Here is a 13,293-nt window from a genome sequence, read left to right as displayed (position 1 = left end):
AGGTGTGATCATAATAAATAATATAATATAACAGGCATGGGAATATATAAAATGTTTATTATTTATCAATAGTCATTTTCCTTTCCTAAAGTAGTTCTTAGCAAAAATTATATTTTTCTTTATTAATATATTGCATATAATTCATAAAAAATTTTAAATAATTTACATGTGTTGCACAGGATCGTAAGAAACCTTTAGCAGTGATAATGCTCTGTTGATTAAGTAGTGGATCGGAGAGTTATTATTCCATTTGAGAGAGAATATATGAAGAGTGTTTTTAGAAATCATGAAGGAATAGAGTTTTATAAACACATATAACTAATGCTTATATCAAGTAATCAGGTGTTACCTGCAAGGGCCGGCGCTGTGGCACTGCGTGTAAAGCTGCAGTGCCGGCATCCCATATGGGTGACAGTTCAAGTCCCAGCTGCTCTACTTCCAATCCAGCTCTCTGCAATGGCCTGGGAAAGCAGTAGAAAATGGCCCAAGTGCTTGGGCCCCTGCATCCACGTGGGAGACCCAGAAGAAGCTCTTGGATCCTGGCTTTGGATCAGCGCAGCTCTGACCATTGTGGCCATTTAAGGAGTGAACCAGTAGATGAAAGATCTCTCTCTTTCTCCTCTTTCTCTCTCTCTCTCTCTCTGCCTCTGCCTCTCTGTAACTCTTTCAAGTAAAATAAATATTTTTTTTTTTTAAAAAAAGGTGGTGCCTACAAACTTTCAAGTAGTGATCATTTTTTTTTTTTTTTTTGGACAGGCAGAGTGGACAGTGAGAAAGAGAGAGACAGAGAGAAAGGTCTTCCTTTACCATTGGTTCACCCTCCAATGGCCGCTGTGGCCAGCACACCGCGCTGATCAGAAGCCAGGAGCCAGGTGCTTCTCCTGGTCTCCCATGCGGGTGCAGGGCCCAAGCACTTGGGCCATCCTCCACTGCACTCTGGGGCCAAAGCAGAGAGCTGGACTGAAAGAGGAGCAACTGGGACAGAATCCGGTGCCCCAACCGGGACTAGAACCCTGTGTGCCGGAGCCGCAGGTGGAGGATTGGCCTATTGAGCTGCGGCGCCGGCCGATCATATGTTAATCTGTTTACAAATATTGATTCATTTCATCAGTACAGAAGCCCTAGGAAATCAGTAATCTCATTATACCCATTACGCAAGAAAGGAAATAGAGGTCTAGCTAAGTAATTTTTCCTTTTCAGCTCTCACAGCCAGGAGGGTAACCTTCTTTATACTGGTTCTGCAGTTGGTGGCCTTAACTCTTGTGTTAGACTTAAAGTAGTCAGCTTGTCACTGCAGAAGTATAAAATATTCAGATCACTTTCTGTAAACCTGTATTTTGACAATTTTCAGTTGAAATACACCTAATCTCATTTCTGAAGCAAAAAAAAACCTCGAATAGATTTATTCTGTTTGATATTATTATCACAAAATTTTAATTTTAGTTGTTTCAAGGTACTGAATGAATATATAATCATGGTAGAATTATGAAAATATTAAAATATGCTGTGTTACATAAAATATGAATACATGCATAGCAATGAATACTTTTATGTACATATGAGATTTCACTAATGATAGATAATATTTCTTATATAGGAATTTAAGGCAGAAACATGGAAATACAGGTTTCTGTCTTTCTTTCATCACCATGTCCTGTCCAGTCATGCACTAGATACTACAACTGCCTCCTGCATAGATCTCTGGATTCCATTTCCTTACAATTCTCCTTCCATTGTGCCTGACCAGAAGAAACTTCAAGTGTGCAATCTGTACAATCCCACAGGATCCCCTACTTAGAAGGTCCCAGTGTTTGGTTTACTGGACTGCTGTTGGCCCTTTGAAATTTATAATAGTTTTAAACAGAAAACACCCTATTTCGTTTTGCAGTGGGCTCTGAAAATTATGTAGCCCTGTTAGTGCTTGGCTTGTCATCATAACCTAGTCTTCGGTACAAGAAACTCTTCATCTCTGTAGGTTGTCTTAGATTTTCTTACTGAATTTCATCTGCACCAACATTTATTATAATTTGTCATTTTTGGACTAAGCCCTTTGACCTGAAAAACCAAGGGTTTTGCTTTTCTTGTCCATGGTTTCTATTCCTAGAAGCCAGCACAATGCCTGTCATGTGACCATGGTACAATGTGTAATTTATCCTCATAGCTGTGACTCGGAAGCATATCCAGATAGCAAAACTAATTCAGAACATACCTTCATTGCCAGGCAGCTTGGATATCCACCTTCTGTCACTTAAAGGCTAAGAGACTAAGAGACATTAGAATAATTAAATAATTAAATCAGAAATGATATTAATCTAAACTTCATAGTGATAGAGATATGAACTCATAAATGTAAAATATTTAGAAGACTTATAATACCACTTATTTTTATAATTATTACATTGAATTTTTGTTTTTGAACAAAATATTAATTGCATATTCAAGGAAACAAAATTAACACTAGGACCTAGTGAAGACATTACTTATGTTAAGAACTTATATTGCACATAAGACCCTTTAGTACATCAATTTATACTTGCAGAAGGAAGAGTGATTGCACAAGATCAGTTCATGAAATCAAAGTAGGACAAAAATTAGGAAATTGAGAGCAAGCTCATCAGAAAATGAAATAATGCTAATAGTAAAGGTAGGAGTGTTATAAAGAGGGAAGAGAACCTTAAATTCTTGATATCACTGAAAGAACTGGTCAACTTAACACAATATTAACACAATTTTTTTTATGTTAGTCGAGATAAATTAATGCTAATAACTTTTAGAGAATGTGTATGTTCTCACTTCCATAGTTAGCAGTTATGTTCTTTACATCAAGGTTTTTGAAATTGTCTTAATTGACTTTTGGGAGAGAAGTAAGGCAATTAGAATGACAAACAGGGGCCAGCACTGTGGCATAGTGGGCTAAGCCTCCAAGCCCATTTGGATGCCACTTCATGTCCTGGCTGCTCCCCTTCTGATCCAGCTCTCTGCTATGGCCTGGGAAATCAGTACAAGATGGCCCAAGTCCTTGGGCCCCTGTACCCGCATAGGAGACCCCGAGTTATCCAAAGGATGGAAGACATTTCTGTCTCTCCCTCTCTCTGTCTGTAACTCTACCTCTCAAACAAATAAATAAATCTTTAAAAAAATGACACAAACAGCTATTCCAGTAAAATGTAGGGGTGTAATATTAGGTACACATTTTGTGTGTTTCTGCTTTTTTGGGGGGGTCTGTGTTCAGTCTGGGTTCTCTAGTCCAACAGCAGGAAAGCCTACAGGCCTTCATCTCCTCAGTGTATTTGCCTGGCCTTTCTCAGTTCTTTCCTAAATCCACTGGGTGCATCCGCCTGGATTTCTCTTCAACATCACCTTTTTACATTTTCAGATCTTAATACACACTTAGGATTTTCAGGAAACATAATTACTTACTCCTAAAGGAATCTGTGGTATTCCCACATGACACTTTTTGTGAAGTGTCTGTATCACATTTTAAAATTAATGTCTGTCTCCTTTGTTAAACTTTAGTGCTTGAAAGGTCGAAACTATTGCATTTGCTTGTCACTGTATCCTCAGTAGTGACTGCTTATTTTAGATAAAATTGTCACAAAAACACACTAATGTTGAGGATATGATCCATAATTGTCTGAAAATACTGAAGAGGTCAATAACTACAAAAATGTTCAAGGTTGCAGTGTAATGAAAAAAGCTAAATAATATCAGTTATCCAAAATGTCCGGGTACTACAGTAAAACTCTCAATTATTTTTAAAATGTATTTATTTATTTGAAAGGCAGATTATATAGAGGATGAAGAGGAGGGGGGAAAGAGGGAGAGAAAGCAAGCGAGAGAGAGAGAGAGAGAACGATATCTTCGATCTGCTGGTTCACTCCCCACACGGCTGCAAAAGCCAAGACTGAGCCAGACCAAAGCTAGGAGCAAGGAGCTTCATCCACATCTCCCACGTGGGTGCAGCATCTCAAGCACTTGGACCATCCTCCTCTGCTCTCTCAGGCTCATTAGCAGAGAGCTGGCTCAGAAGTAGAATAGCGGGAACTTGAATGCAACCCATATGGGATAGCAGTGCTGCGGGTTGCAGCTTAAGCTTCTGTGTCACTGCACTGGCCCCTAGAATTCGAAATTTTGCAATAAATTTTTTGTCATGTAAGTTTAAAAAGATAACATATAAACATTACACACTGTAAAATTTTAGTTATACAACAATAAAATTACCAAAATAAAATGTATGTTGAAATTATATACAACATAGTTACTTGACCAAGAAATTCAGGAAAAGACATTAAGTTTTAAGCATAGGTGTTTTTTAAAACTATTAAAATATGATTCAAATAAGCAGTTCTTAAAATTGACCTTCTAGAAAGGCAAAGAATATAACATCAAATCAAATTTCAGATAGTGCATTTCTACAAAGGATAAGAATTATAATGTACAGCCAGACACTTTGCTCTCTAATCATCTTACTTAATTCAGTGATAGAACTTGGAAATACTAGATAGATAGCTAAAATGCCCATTACCTGTCTCAATCAAATATCAGGTGCCTTAAATGAATCTTCAGTAGGTGTTGAACCAAGGCCAAGAGATAAATGAATTTTCTTTCAGATGTACGTAATGCCTTTTTGTAGCACAAAGAGAGAGATGTCCTTTAGAATGTCAGATATGTAAAGGGATGACTTTGGTCTTTTAATGTAACTATTTGAATGGACACACATTGAGCATTGTTACAAAGTCACTGTTAAGTCCGAACATGAATTAGAACTTGCCAAGGAATCACATACTCTCCAAAAATATGTTTGTTCATGAGTTATTTTAACATTTTAGAACATTAACAAAAACTTTCACATATCAACATTTTAACTAATAGCATCTCTATTTTACAAACACTAATAATTTTTCACAAGTCAAAAACAGTCCATATCTGAGAGATAAAAAGAAGACATGTTTATTTTCAAGGGAAGAAAAGCACAACCTTCAAATTTGCTTTTCAATACTGTGAAAGCACAATAATTTGTCTCATAGAAAGGAAGAATTTGCTTTGTGCTATTTATGGCATATCTTGTTGTGACTTTCTAATGAAGATAATTAAGCTTTTAACCAGTAACAAAAAAATAAATGATGTGTTATTATATTGTAAATTTCTTTTTTTAAAAAAAACAAATTAAAGGATTTGAATTGGGTGTTTTCACCATAAGCAAATGAAAATGTTTGAACAGATGAATTTATGTAAACCTGCTAGGCATTACACTATGTATACATATACCAAAAAATCACAATGTACTCCAATAATATGTATAATTCTTAAATATTTAAAAGATAAAAATAAAGAAAGATTACCTTTTCTTTACTTAACTAAGTGTAAATTTAAACATACCTATTTGCTTTATGAAAATACTAGAATAAAATGTTTCTGTCCCAGGGCTAGTGTGGATTCCTTTTACATGAAATGCTATGAAATTTTTATCCCATTTGCTCTTCTATAATATAATAATACAAGGTAAAATCTTGAGTTCAAACAAGACTTTAGTAAAAAGCAATTTTCCCAAAAAGAGCATAGAGTCTGTTGGAGACATAATTATTTATGTATGCAACCAAGAGCTATCTAGATATAAGTTAATATTTGACCAATAAATTAAAGGTTAGAGGGTTGCATCTTGCCATGGAAATATCAAAGGTACAAAGGGTGAAGCATTTGAGATGGGTCTGTGAACAGGGGAGATGGAAGGCACAGGAAATATGGGGCAGTATAAGTAGTTACAAACAAAGTTAGAAATGCAGCTGGCATAGTTTTTGTTAAAGGGACATGGGGAATAACAGAATGTCAATGATTTTGCAAAGTCAAGGAATCTTTTGCAGTCACATTCAACCTAAAAGTGTGATTGCTCTCCTGGAATTCCAGAGGAGCCTGCCAGTACATTTCAATCTTAGCCACAATACCTTGAGCAGGTGTGGCAGAGAACAGATAGATTGAATAAACACAGTTACTGAAATGGAAAATGATAATATTGAATAAAATGACAGATTTCTCAGTATGTAGTAAATAAATAGATTTTCAGCAACTAATGAAAGACTGCAGCAATGAGCATGGAGCATGGGAAATAACTAATACCATTCATGGAAAGAACAGATTATGCTGGGTGAAGGGGAATTGATTTCAGATCCGTTGGAGATACTTATTAAATGGCCATACGTTGTAGTAAGGTTATTTCATTCTTAGATTCCAGAGAAAAGGTGAGCTAGCTGAGGAAGGCATGTTCAAAGATCCTCAGGTTGTATGTATGTTGAGAGTTCCTTAGACCAGAGTCTGGCAAGAAAACAGAGACCAGGACAGAATACTGGGGGAACTCCATGGCAAGAAGTAGGCAGACAGGGAAAACCGAGAAATCCAGGCACAGTAGGTGCCATGAGACCTGAGAGAAGTCAGTGCTTAAAAAAGGGAGCCTAGTGTAACAGGCTGAATCCACTAATATGGATGCAGTAATAGAAGGACCAAAGAACAGCCACTTAGGTGTTGAATGGTAGTTAGGTTGTGTAAAAAAATGATTATTTGGCTTTGGGTTTTACTTATTCTGGTTTTAGCTTCTACGAACTGTTGAATATTTTGTGATTTTCTTTAATTAATTAAATAGGTTTGTCAACTGAATGCCTTATAAATAGCAAAGGAAATGCCTTCTTTAAAACCACTTTTCTTATTTTAGCCATATGCAGGAGTTGGAGAACATATTGTGGCCTAAAAATGTTTATCTTAGTTGTTTGTTTTTAAAGACCATTTTTGTGTACAAAAAAAGTAAAATAATTACAACTGATTCAATACTATTATTTTAAGTATATTCATAAATAAAATAAACAAAAGCAATCATGTTATCCTACAAATCAGCTTAATATTTTAAAACTAGTTTTGAAATAGCCTTTGGATACGAATAAAGAGAACACATTGAGACTGGCATTATGGTACAGTGGTTTAAGTCACTAATGCGATGTCAGCATCCATATGGACACTTGTTTGAGTCCCAGCTGCTGCACTTCTGATCTGGCTGCAGAAGATGGACAAAGTATTTAAGCCCCTCCCACCTATATGGGAGACCCAGATGAAGTTCCAGGCCTCCAGCTTCAACCAAGCTAAGTCCTTGCTGTTGTGGCTATATGGGGTAAACCAACAAAAGAAAGATTGCTGTCTCTCCCTCTGTCTACTTGCCTTTCAAATAAATGAATAAATCTTTTTTTTTTAAAAAAAGGAGAATAAATTGATAATATTTAAACTTGGATCTTTATTGATACATTGCATGTATACATTGACATTTATTTGAATTTTAGTCCCATAGAAGTTTGCTAGCCATTTTATTCTTATATATTTTTGCATGGCATGGGAGTATTTCATTAAGACACCAAAACCTCAAAATCTGAAGATAATCAATACAATAATAGTAAATTTTTGTTTTGAGGGACTTATTAAACACTAAATTGTTATATTTCCTCATTTTACAAAGTAAAATTAAACAGATAAATTGTCTTTTTTTAATATGAGTGCCATAAAAGTGTTTAAATAAGTTAAGAAAACAATTTTAGTTATGATAATTATGTTACACACAATAATTTCTATTAGAAATATAATCTCTTTATTTTAAGATTTTATTTTATTTATTTGAAAGACAGAGTTACAGAGAGAGATCTTCCATCCACTGGTTCACTCCCCAAATGGCTTCAATGGCCAGAGCTGAGCTGATCCAAAGCCAGGAGCCAGGAGCCTCTTCCGGGTTTCCCACATAGATGAAGGGGCCCAAGGACTTGGGCCATCTTCCACTGCTTTCCCAGGCCTCAGCAGAGAACTGGATGGGAAGTGAAGCAGCTGGACTTCAACCAGTGCCCATTTGGGATTCCAGCACTGCAGGCCAGGGCTTTTACCCACTGCGCCACAGCACCGGCCCCAGAAATATAATCTATGAACTATTGGATGATAAGCAATTCTGTGATCTGAGCCGACATTTCTGGAGTGATAATTATCTTCACATTGTTTCCATTGACTCACAAAGAACAACTTATATGGTGATGCTTATGTCTAATACTTTATCTATGATAAATATTGTGCAAATTATGCTATTATGCAATGCCACTGTCCTCTTTCAAAAATGAAAACTGAGACTTTTCCCAGCTTGCTTTATTTGTCATATATCTTTATATACTTCTTCGAAAGGCAGAATATGTAGTCAAAGTTCCTCAGGAATGTAATATTCATTGGAAGGTTAGAGACAGTGAAACAGCAGGATTGCTACTTCATAATCACAAGGAATGTAATTGGAAGCCAATGAAACTCTTCCATTTAGAACATGCAGGTCTTTAAAACTCAGAGATCACCTGATTTCATCCATACACATTATACACATACATTGAAATGTCACATTGGACCCTGTACATGTGTATGATTATTGTTAATAAGAAAGAATTTTAAATATGTAAAAAGACAAAGATCAGATAAAATGAAAAAGATGGCTAAGACATGCTTGGGGTTTTTATTACATGTCAACATTTCTGTAAGCCAGTGGGCAGATAAAATGGATAAGCTGAAAGCAGTAAATCAAAAATACAGAAATATTACAAAGGAATGAGGCCCAAGTACACTAGACAGGGTCTAGAAAAAAGGACAGAGTCATTATTAGAGGAGCTAAGAAAGGTGCTGTCTAAGCTACAATTAAGTTTTCTGATTTAGAGGCAAATAGAACCTGATAGAAGGGGCTTGATAATAATCTGGTGGGCTTTAGGCCTTGTAAGTTAAGAGGCCCAGACCTACCTATCTCTTCACGTGGGGTATATCCTAAGGGGGGTGTGAACCTCCTAGGGGAAGGCACTCTGTTGTACTTGGGCCTCATTCCTTTGTAATCATAACCTCTACTCTACCACCAATGGCTCTACTCCCAACCTGTGTGTACTGATGGTCCTCTTCCCCACTTAATGCTGTATAATTGTTCAAACCTGGTAAATGCCACTCTTAGGATCATTGGTTACTATCCTCACTCTGTCTTTTATGACCTTGTCTAAATATGATCAGAGTCGGCAAACTTGGAAGGCTTCCATAGCCTTGGCAACTCATGACGACAGCCTAGGGTGGTTACTGGCGCCATAAACTAGAGTATCAATTTGTTGGGTCAACAACAGGAGCCACTGTGCACTTGCTCCTCATGTGGGATCTCTGTCCTTAATGTGCTGTACATTTTGATTTAATGCTGTAACTAGTACTCAAACAGTATGTTTCACTTTGTGTTTCTATGTGGGTGCGAACTGTTGAAATCTTTATACTAAATTGATCTTCTGTATATAAAGATAATTGAAAATGAATCTTGATGTGAATGGAAGGGGAGAGGGAGCGGGAGAGGGGAGGGTTGCGGATGGGAGGGAAGTTATGGGAGGGGGAAGCCATTGTAATCCATAAGCTGTACACTGGAAATTTATATTCATTAAATAAAAATTAAAAAAAAAAATAAAAGAGCACAAAAGGGGAAAAAAATACAGAAATATTACTGTTGGGAAAAATTAAGTGTGAATGAGTTTATTTTCATTCATAAATGTATAATAAACGTCATATGTTTGGTCATCATTTTGCACTAACAAGCATATTTTTTTTCTTGAATTGATGCAAACAGAGCCCAGACGGCCGTATTGAAGTCAAAGGGCACCATGGAAGCTCATCTCTGCATATGAAAGAAGTGAAGTTGTCAGACTCAGGCAGATATGACTGTGAAGCTGCGAGTAGAATTGGAGGGCACCAAAAAAGCATGTACCTTGACATTGAATGTAAGTGATTTTTAATTTGTATCTTTATTGAAGCACTTGTATCTCTTTGAAGAGCAGTAATTTTATATGAATATTAAAGTACATATTTAGTTCATGTTTTTGGTACTTCATGTGTAGCTTTCAATGGATTGTTAACTATTAAAAATCAGTTATTAGAGACATCTAGTGGATGATATGGGGCATTTCATAATTCTGTATATTAAAGTGTCTTGTATTGTTTTTCATGAGTTTCTTTATTTGCAACATTTAACCTTAACACAGTATTGGCTATACTATATTAGTTAGCAGTTACTGGTCAACATCTTCTGGATTTTTTTCTATTTTAAAATAATAGCTATTTATTATTTTTAAATAAAATATGTGGCACTATGTGGCACGTATGCCGTGAATGTTTTCATCTACTAAATTTGTTTTATTGAATGGTTTTTCATCATCATAAGATTTGAAATAATATTATGAATATAGTGAAATATATCAGTACTAACTTTTATCATACTTGTGCTTGCTGTCTGTCTGGAAAAGACATCCACTATAAAAAGAGTTGCTAAAATAAAAAAAAAAATAACTATTTGAGATAACTAAGTGAGATGGTTAAATTATGCCTTCACTATTTTACTTAATCCACTGCCTGGAAATTTAAAATAATTTGATATGAATGTTATTTAAAAATGATGTAATTTAACATCATTCTCAGTAAACATTAGTGAATCACTAAGCTGGAGACGCTGATGCTTGAAAAGACGTAACTCTTTTAGCCAGTATATATGAGCGGCTCACTAGGCTAATCCTCCACCTGCGGCGCTGGTACCACGGGTTCTAGTCCCAGTCTGGGTGCTGGATTCTGTCCTAGTTGCTCTTCTTCCAGTCCAGCTCTCTGCTGTAGCCCGGGAGGGCAGTGGAGGATGGCCCAAGTGCTTGGGCCCTGTACCCGCATGGGAGACCAGGAGAAGCACCTGGCTCCTGGCTTCAGATCGGCACAGCGCCGGCCATAGCGGCCATTTGGGGAGTGAACCAACCGAAGGAAGACCTTTCTCTCTGTCTCTCTCTCACTGTCTATAACTCTCTCTCTGTCTCTCTCTCTCTCTCACTGCCTAACTCTGCCTGGCAAAAAATAAATAAATAATAAATAAATAAATAAAAAACATTTCTATTAGAGAATTTCTCATGCAGTAATGTTGATAGAATGTAAGGAACCATGAAACAAAATGCATTTTCTTTTGCTAATGCCTTTAGCAAGACAATATTTTTTTTAAGAATGAACACAAGTAAACACTATTAATTTACATATTTGTAGGTTATGGTTTTTGAGAAATTCATGGAAATGACAATTGAAAAAGCTGAGAAGAGGTAGTCAACAATGGAAGGCATTTTGATTCTATCACAAATTATTGACTTCACTTGCTATTAGGCAACTTCCCAGAAAGTCATGTTTTAAATGACTTTAAACTTAAATTCATATATGTAAACCAAATTTTACTTTGTGATTTTGCTTCATTTAATGTGAACGTAAGTGAAGAAACACGTAAGGGAGACATGACATGATTTCTATCAGAAAGAACTCAATTATTTTGGTGGGCAAGTCTTTAGAGTACTTCTGGCTTTTCACACTGTCCAAAAAAAGGATACTAGACAATATATTCTCTTAGGAAGCAATATTAGGGTTTTTGTCTTTGCATTTTGTAAAAATACTTTTAAACTTATTAGATATATCATAGGGTTGTTACTGACTTTCTTTTTTAATGTTTTTAAAGAAAGTTTAATATGTATATATATATATATTCATTAAGCTGTGAATGATATTTCAACTATGAAGATAAACAGAAAAGTTTAAAGGTTTTCGTAGGGCTGAAGAAGAGTGTGCAAGGAAGAACAAACATGAAGGAAAACCTCCTCCTAGGGACGGTGGCTCAGTTCTTGCTGCAGAGATGTGATTGTATCCCACTGGATGGTGGAGATTTCACTAAATTGTGCTGCAGTGTTACTGAATTTTTATTGCCAGACAGAAAAGTGAAGGTTGGGCAGTTGCTGTGGCCCAGTCAGTTACACTGCACGTATCAATGTGTCTGGTTTGAGTCTTAGAAACACTGGTGCTGGTCCGGTTTCCTGCTAATGCACATAGTGGGAGGCAGCAGATGATGGCTCAAGCACTTGTGTTGCTGCCACCCCCAAGAGAAACTCAGAGCATTAGGCTTCCGAGTTCTGCCTTGCCTAGCTCCAGCTGTTGCAGCCATTTGGCATGTGACTATCTCTTTATTTTTCTGTTGCTATGTCTTTTAAATAAATAAAAATACATAAATGACAATTTTTGGAAAAGCAGAGAAAATAGACTTCATGAGAAATGAGCACTGTTGCTATGTTCAAGACACAGTAAGGTAAAGTAATTCATATGTGAATGCTCTTACTAGAATGATACTAGCTGACCTTGTATTTTGATAATGGGTACTATGACCAGCAACTCGGAGACTTCGTTTTCCTAAATTATAAAATAACAAGAGTGATGAAAGAGACTCCTGGGGCTTCATACTCAAATATTTAAACATACTTTTAATCCAGCATATCCATATTTACCAGGTGCCTGAAACTTCAGAATTTTCCTCATGCATGGCTACATATGAGTTGGTATGAAAAGAATAAAAATTTAAGCTAAGTTCTATGTGCTCTGTTTGTTTATATTTAAAAACCTCATTGTAAACGATTTAAAAATCTAATACTAGCTCCACCTTGTAAGTTTTGTTTTGTAATACATGAAAACAGACACAAACATGAATGAAACACAGCTTCTGTTATGTTAAGGGACTGAGATCAACAAGGTTTAAATCAAATTAAACAAGCATTTAAATAAATGTTAAATCATGATAGAGGAGAAACAAATCAAATTAATGTGAAATGCTAATATTTGATGACATGATTGTAGTTATCAGTGATTTCGGCTAGATAGAAAACAATGGGACAAATGACTGTGCGTTGCCAGATGAATTAATGCTCTTGTGATCTTTTAATAACATGCGTAATTTAATGTAAGAAGTACTGAGAATGGTCTGTTTTTCATGGATTGATTTCCAGCAAAGTAGTAATTTCTCTTGATCACAGATGCATTCTTCTCTCACCTGAGAGTTTTAGACACTGGTCTGTTTCCCTGCTTAACTATTCTGAGGCAAATTTTTGCAGTAATGCTCACAAAAAATTATCCTATTTTTCATATTGAAGAAGGTTAAAATATTTTATAAAGCTATGTTTTGAGAATTCGCTGAACATTTCTGAGATAGTTGTTGCCTCCATGTGGATTAGGATCTGACTAGGAAATGTATTTGGAGAATAAGTGTTTATTTTTAAACAATAAGATTTTTCCTATAGTAAGTCATTGTTTAAAAATAAGTGATATTTTAACTAAACATTTATATATTTTCCCACTAATATTGTTGAAATTGAATTTTCTCACTTGATCAATTTTTGATAAAATATATACATGTAAGGATAATTAGAAAATAAGCATTCTCTATTT

At 35.7% G+C, this 13,293-nt stretch overlaps 1 protein-coding gene across 1 annotated transcript in view; it reads left to right on the top strand.

The window, feature by feature from the left end:
* The window catches only part of NCAM2 (neural cell adhesion molecule 2), a 576,480-nt gene that overhangs the window by 397,060 nt on the left and 166,127 nt on the right, over nucleotides 1-13,293 (top strand). Inside the window, exon 9 of the mRNA XM_062180124.1 lies at nucleotides 9,641-9,791. Coding sequence (XP_062036108.1) covers nucleotides 9,641-9,791 — 151 coding nt within the window. The remainder of the gene's footprint in view (nucleotides 1-9,640; nucleotides 9,792-13,293) is intronic.

This window comes from Lepus europaeus, chromosome 2 (genome assembly GCF_033115175.1).
Source record: "Lepus europaeus isolate LE1 chromosome 2, mLepTim1.pri, whole genome shotgun sequence".
Lineage (NCBI taxonomy): Eukaryota > Metazoa > Chordata > Mammalia > Lagomorpha > Leporidae > Lepus > Lepus europaeus.
The sequence above is the reverse complement of the archived record's forward strand: the minus strand, read 5'-3'. Positions and strand labels throughout refer to the sequence as shown.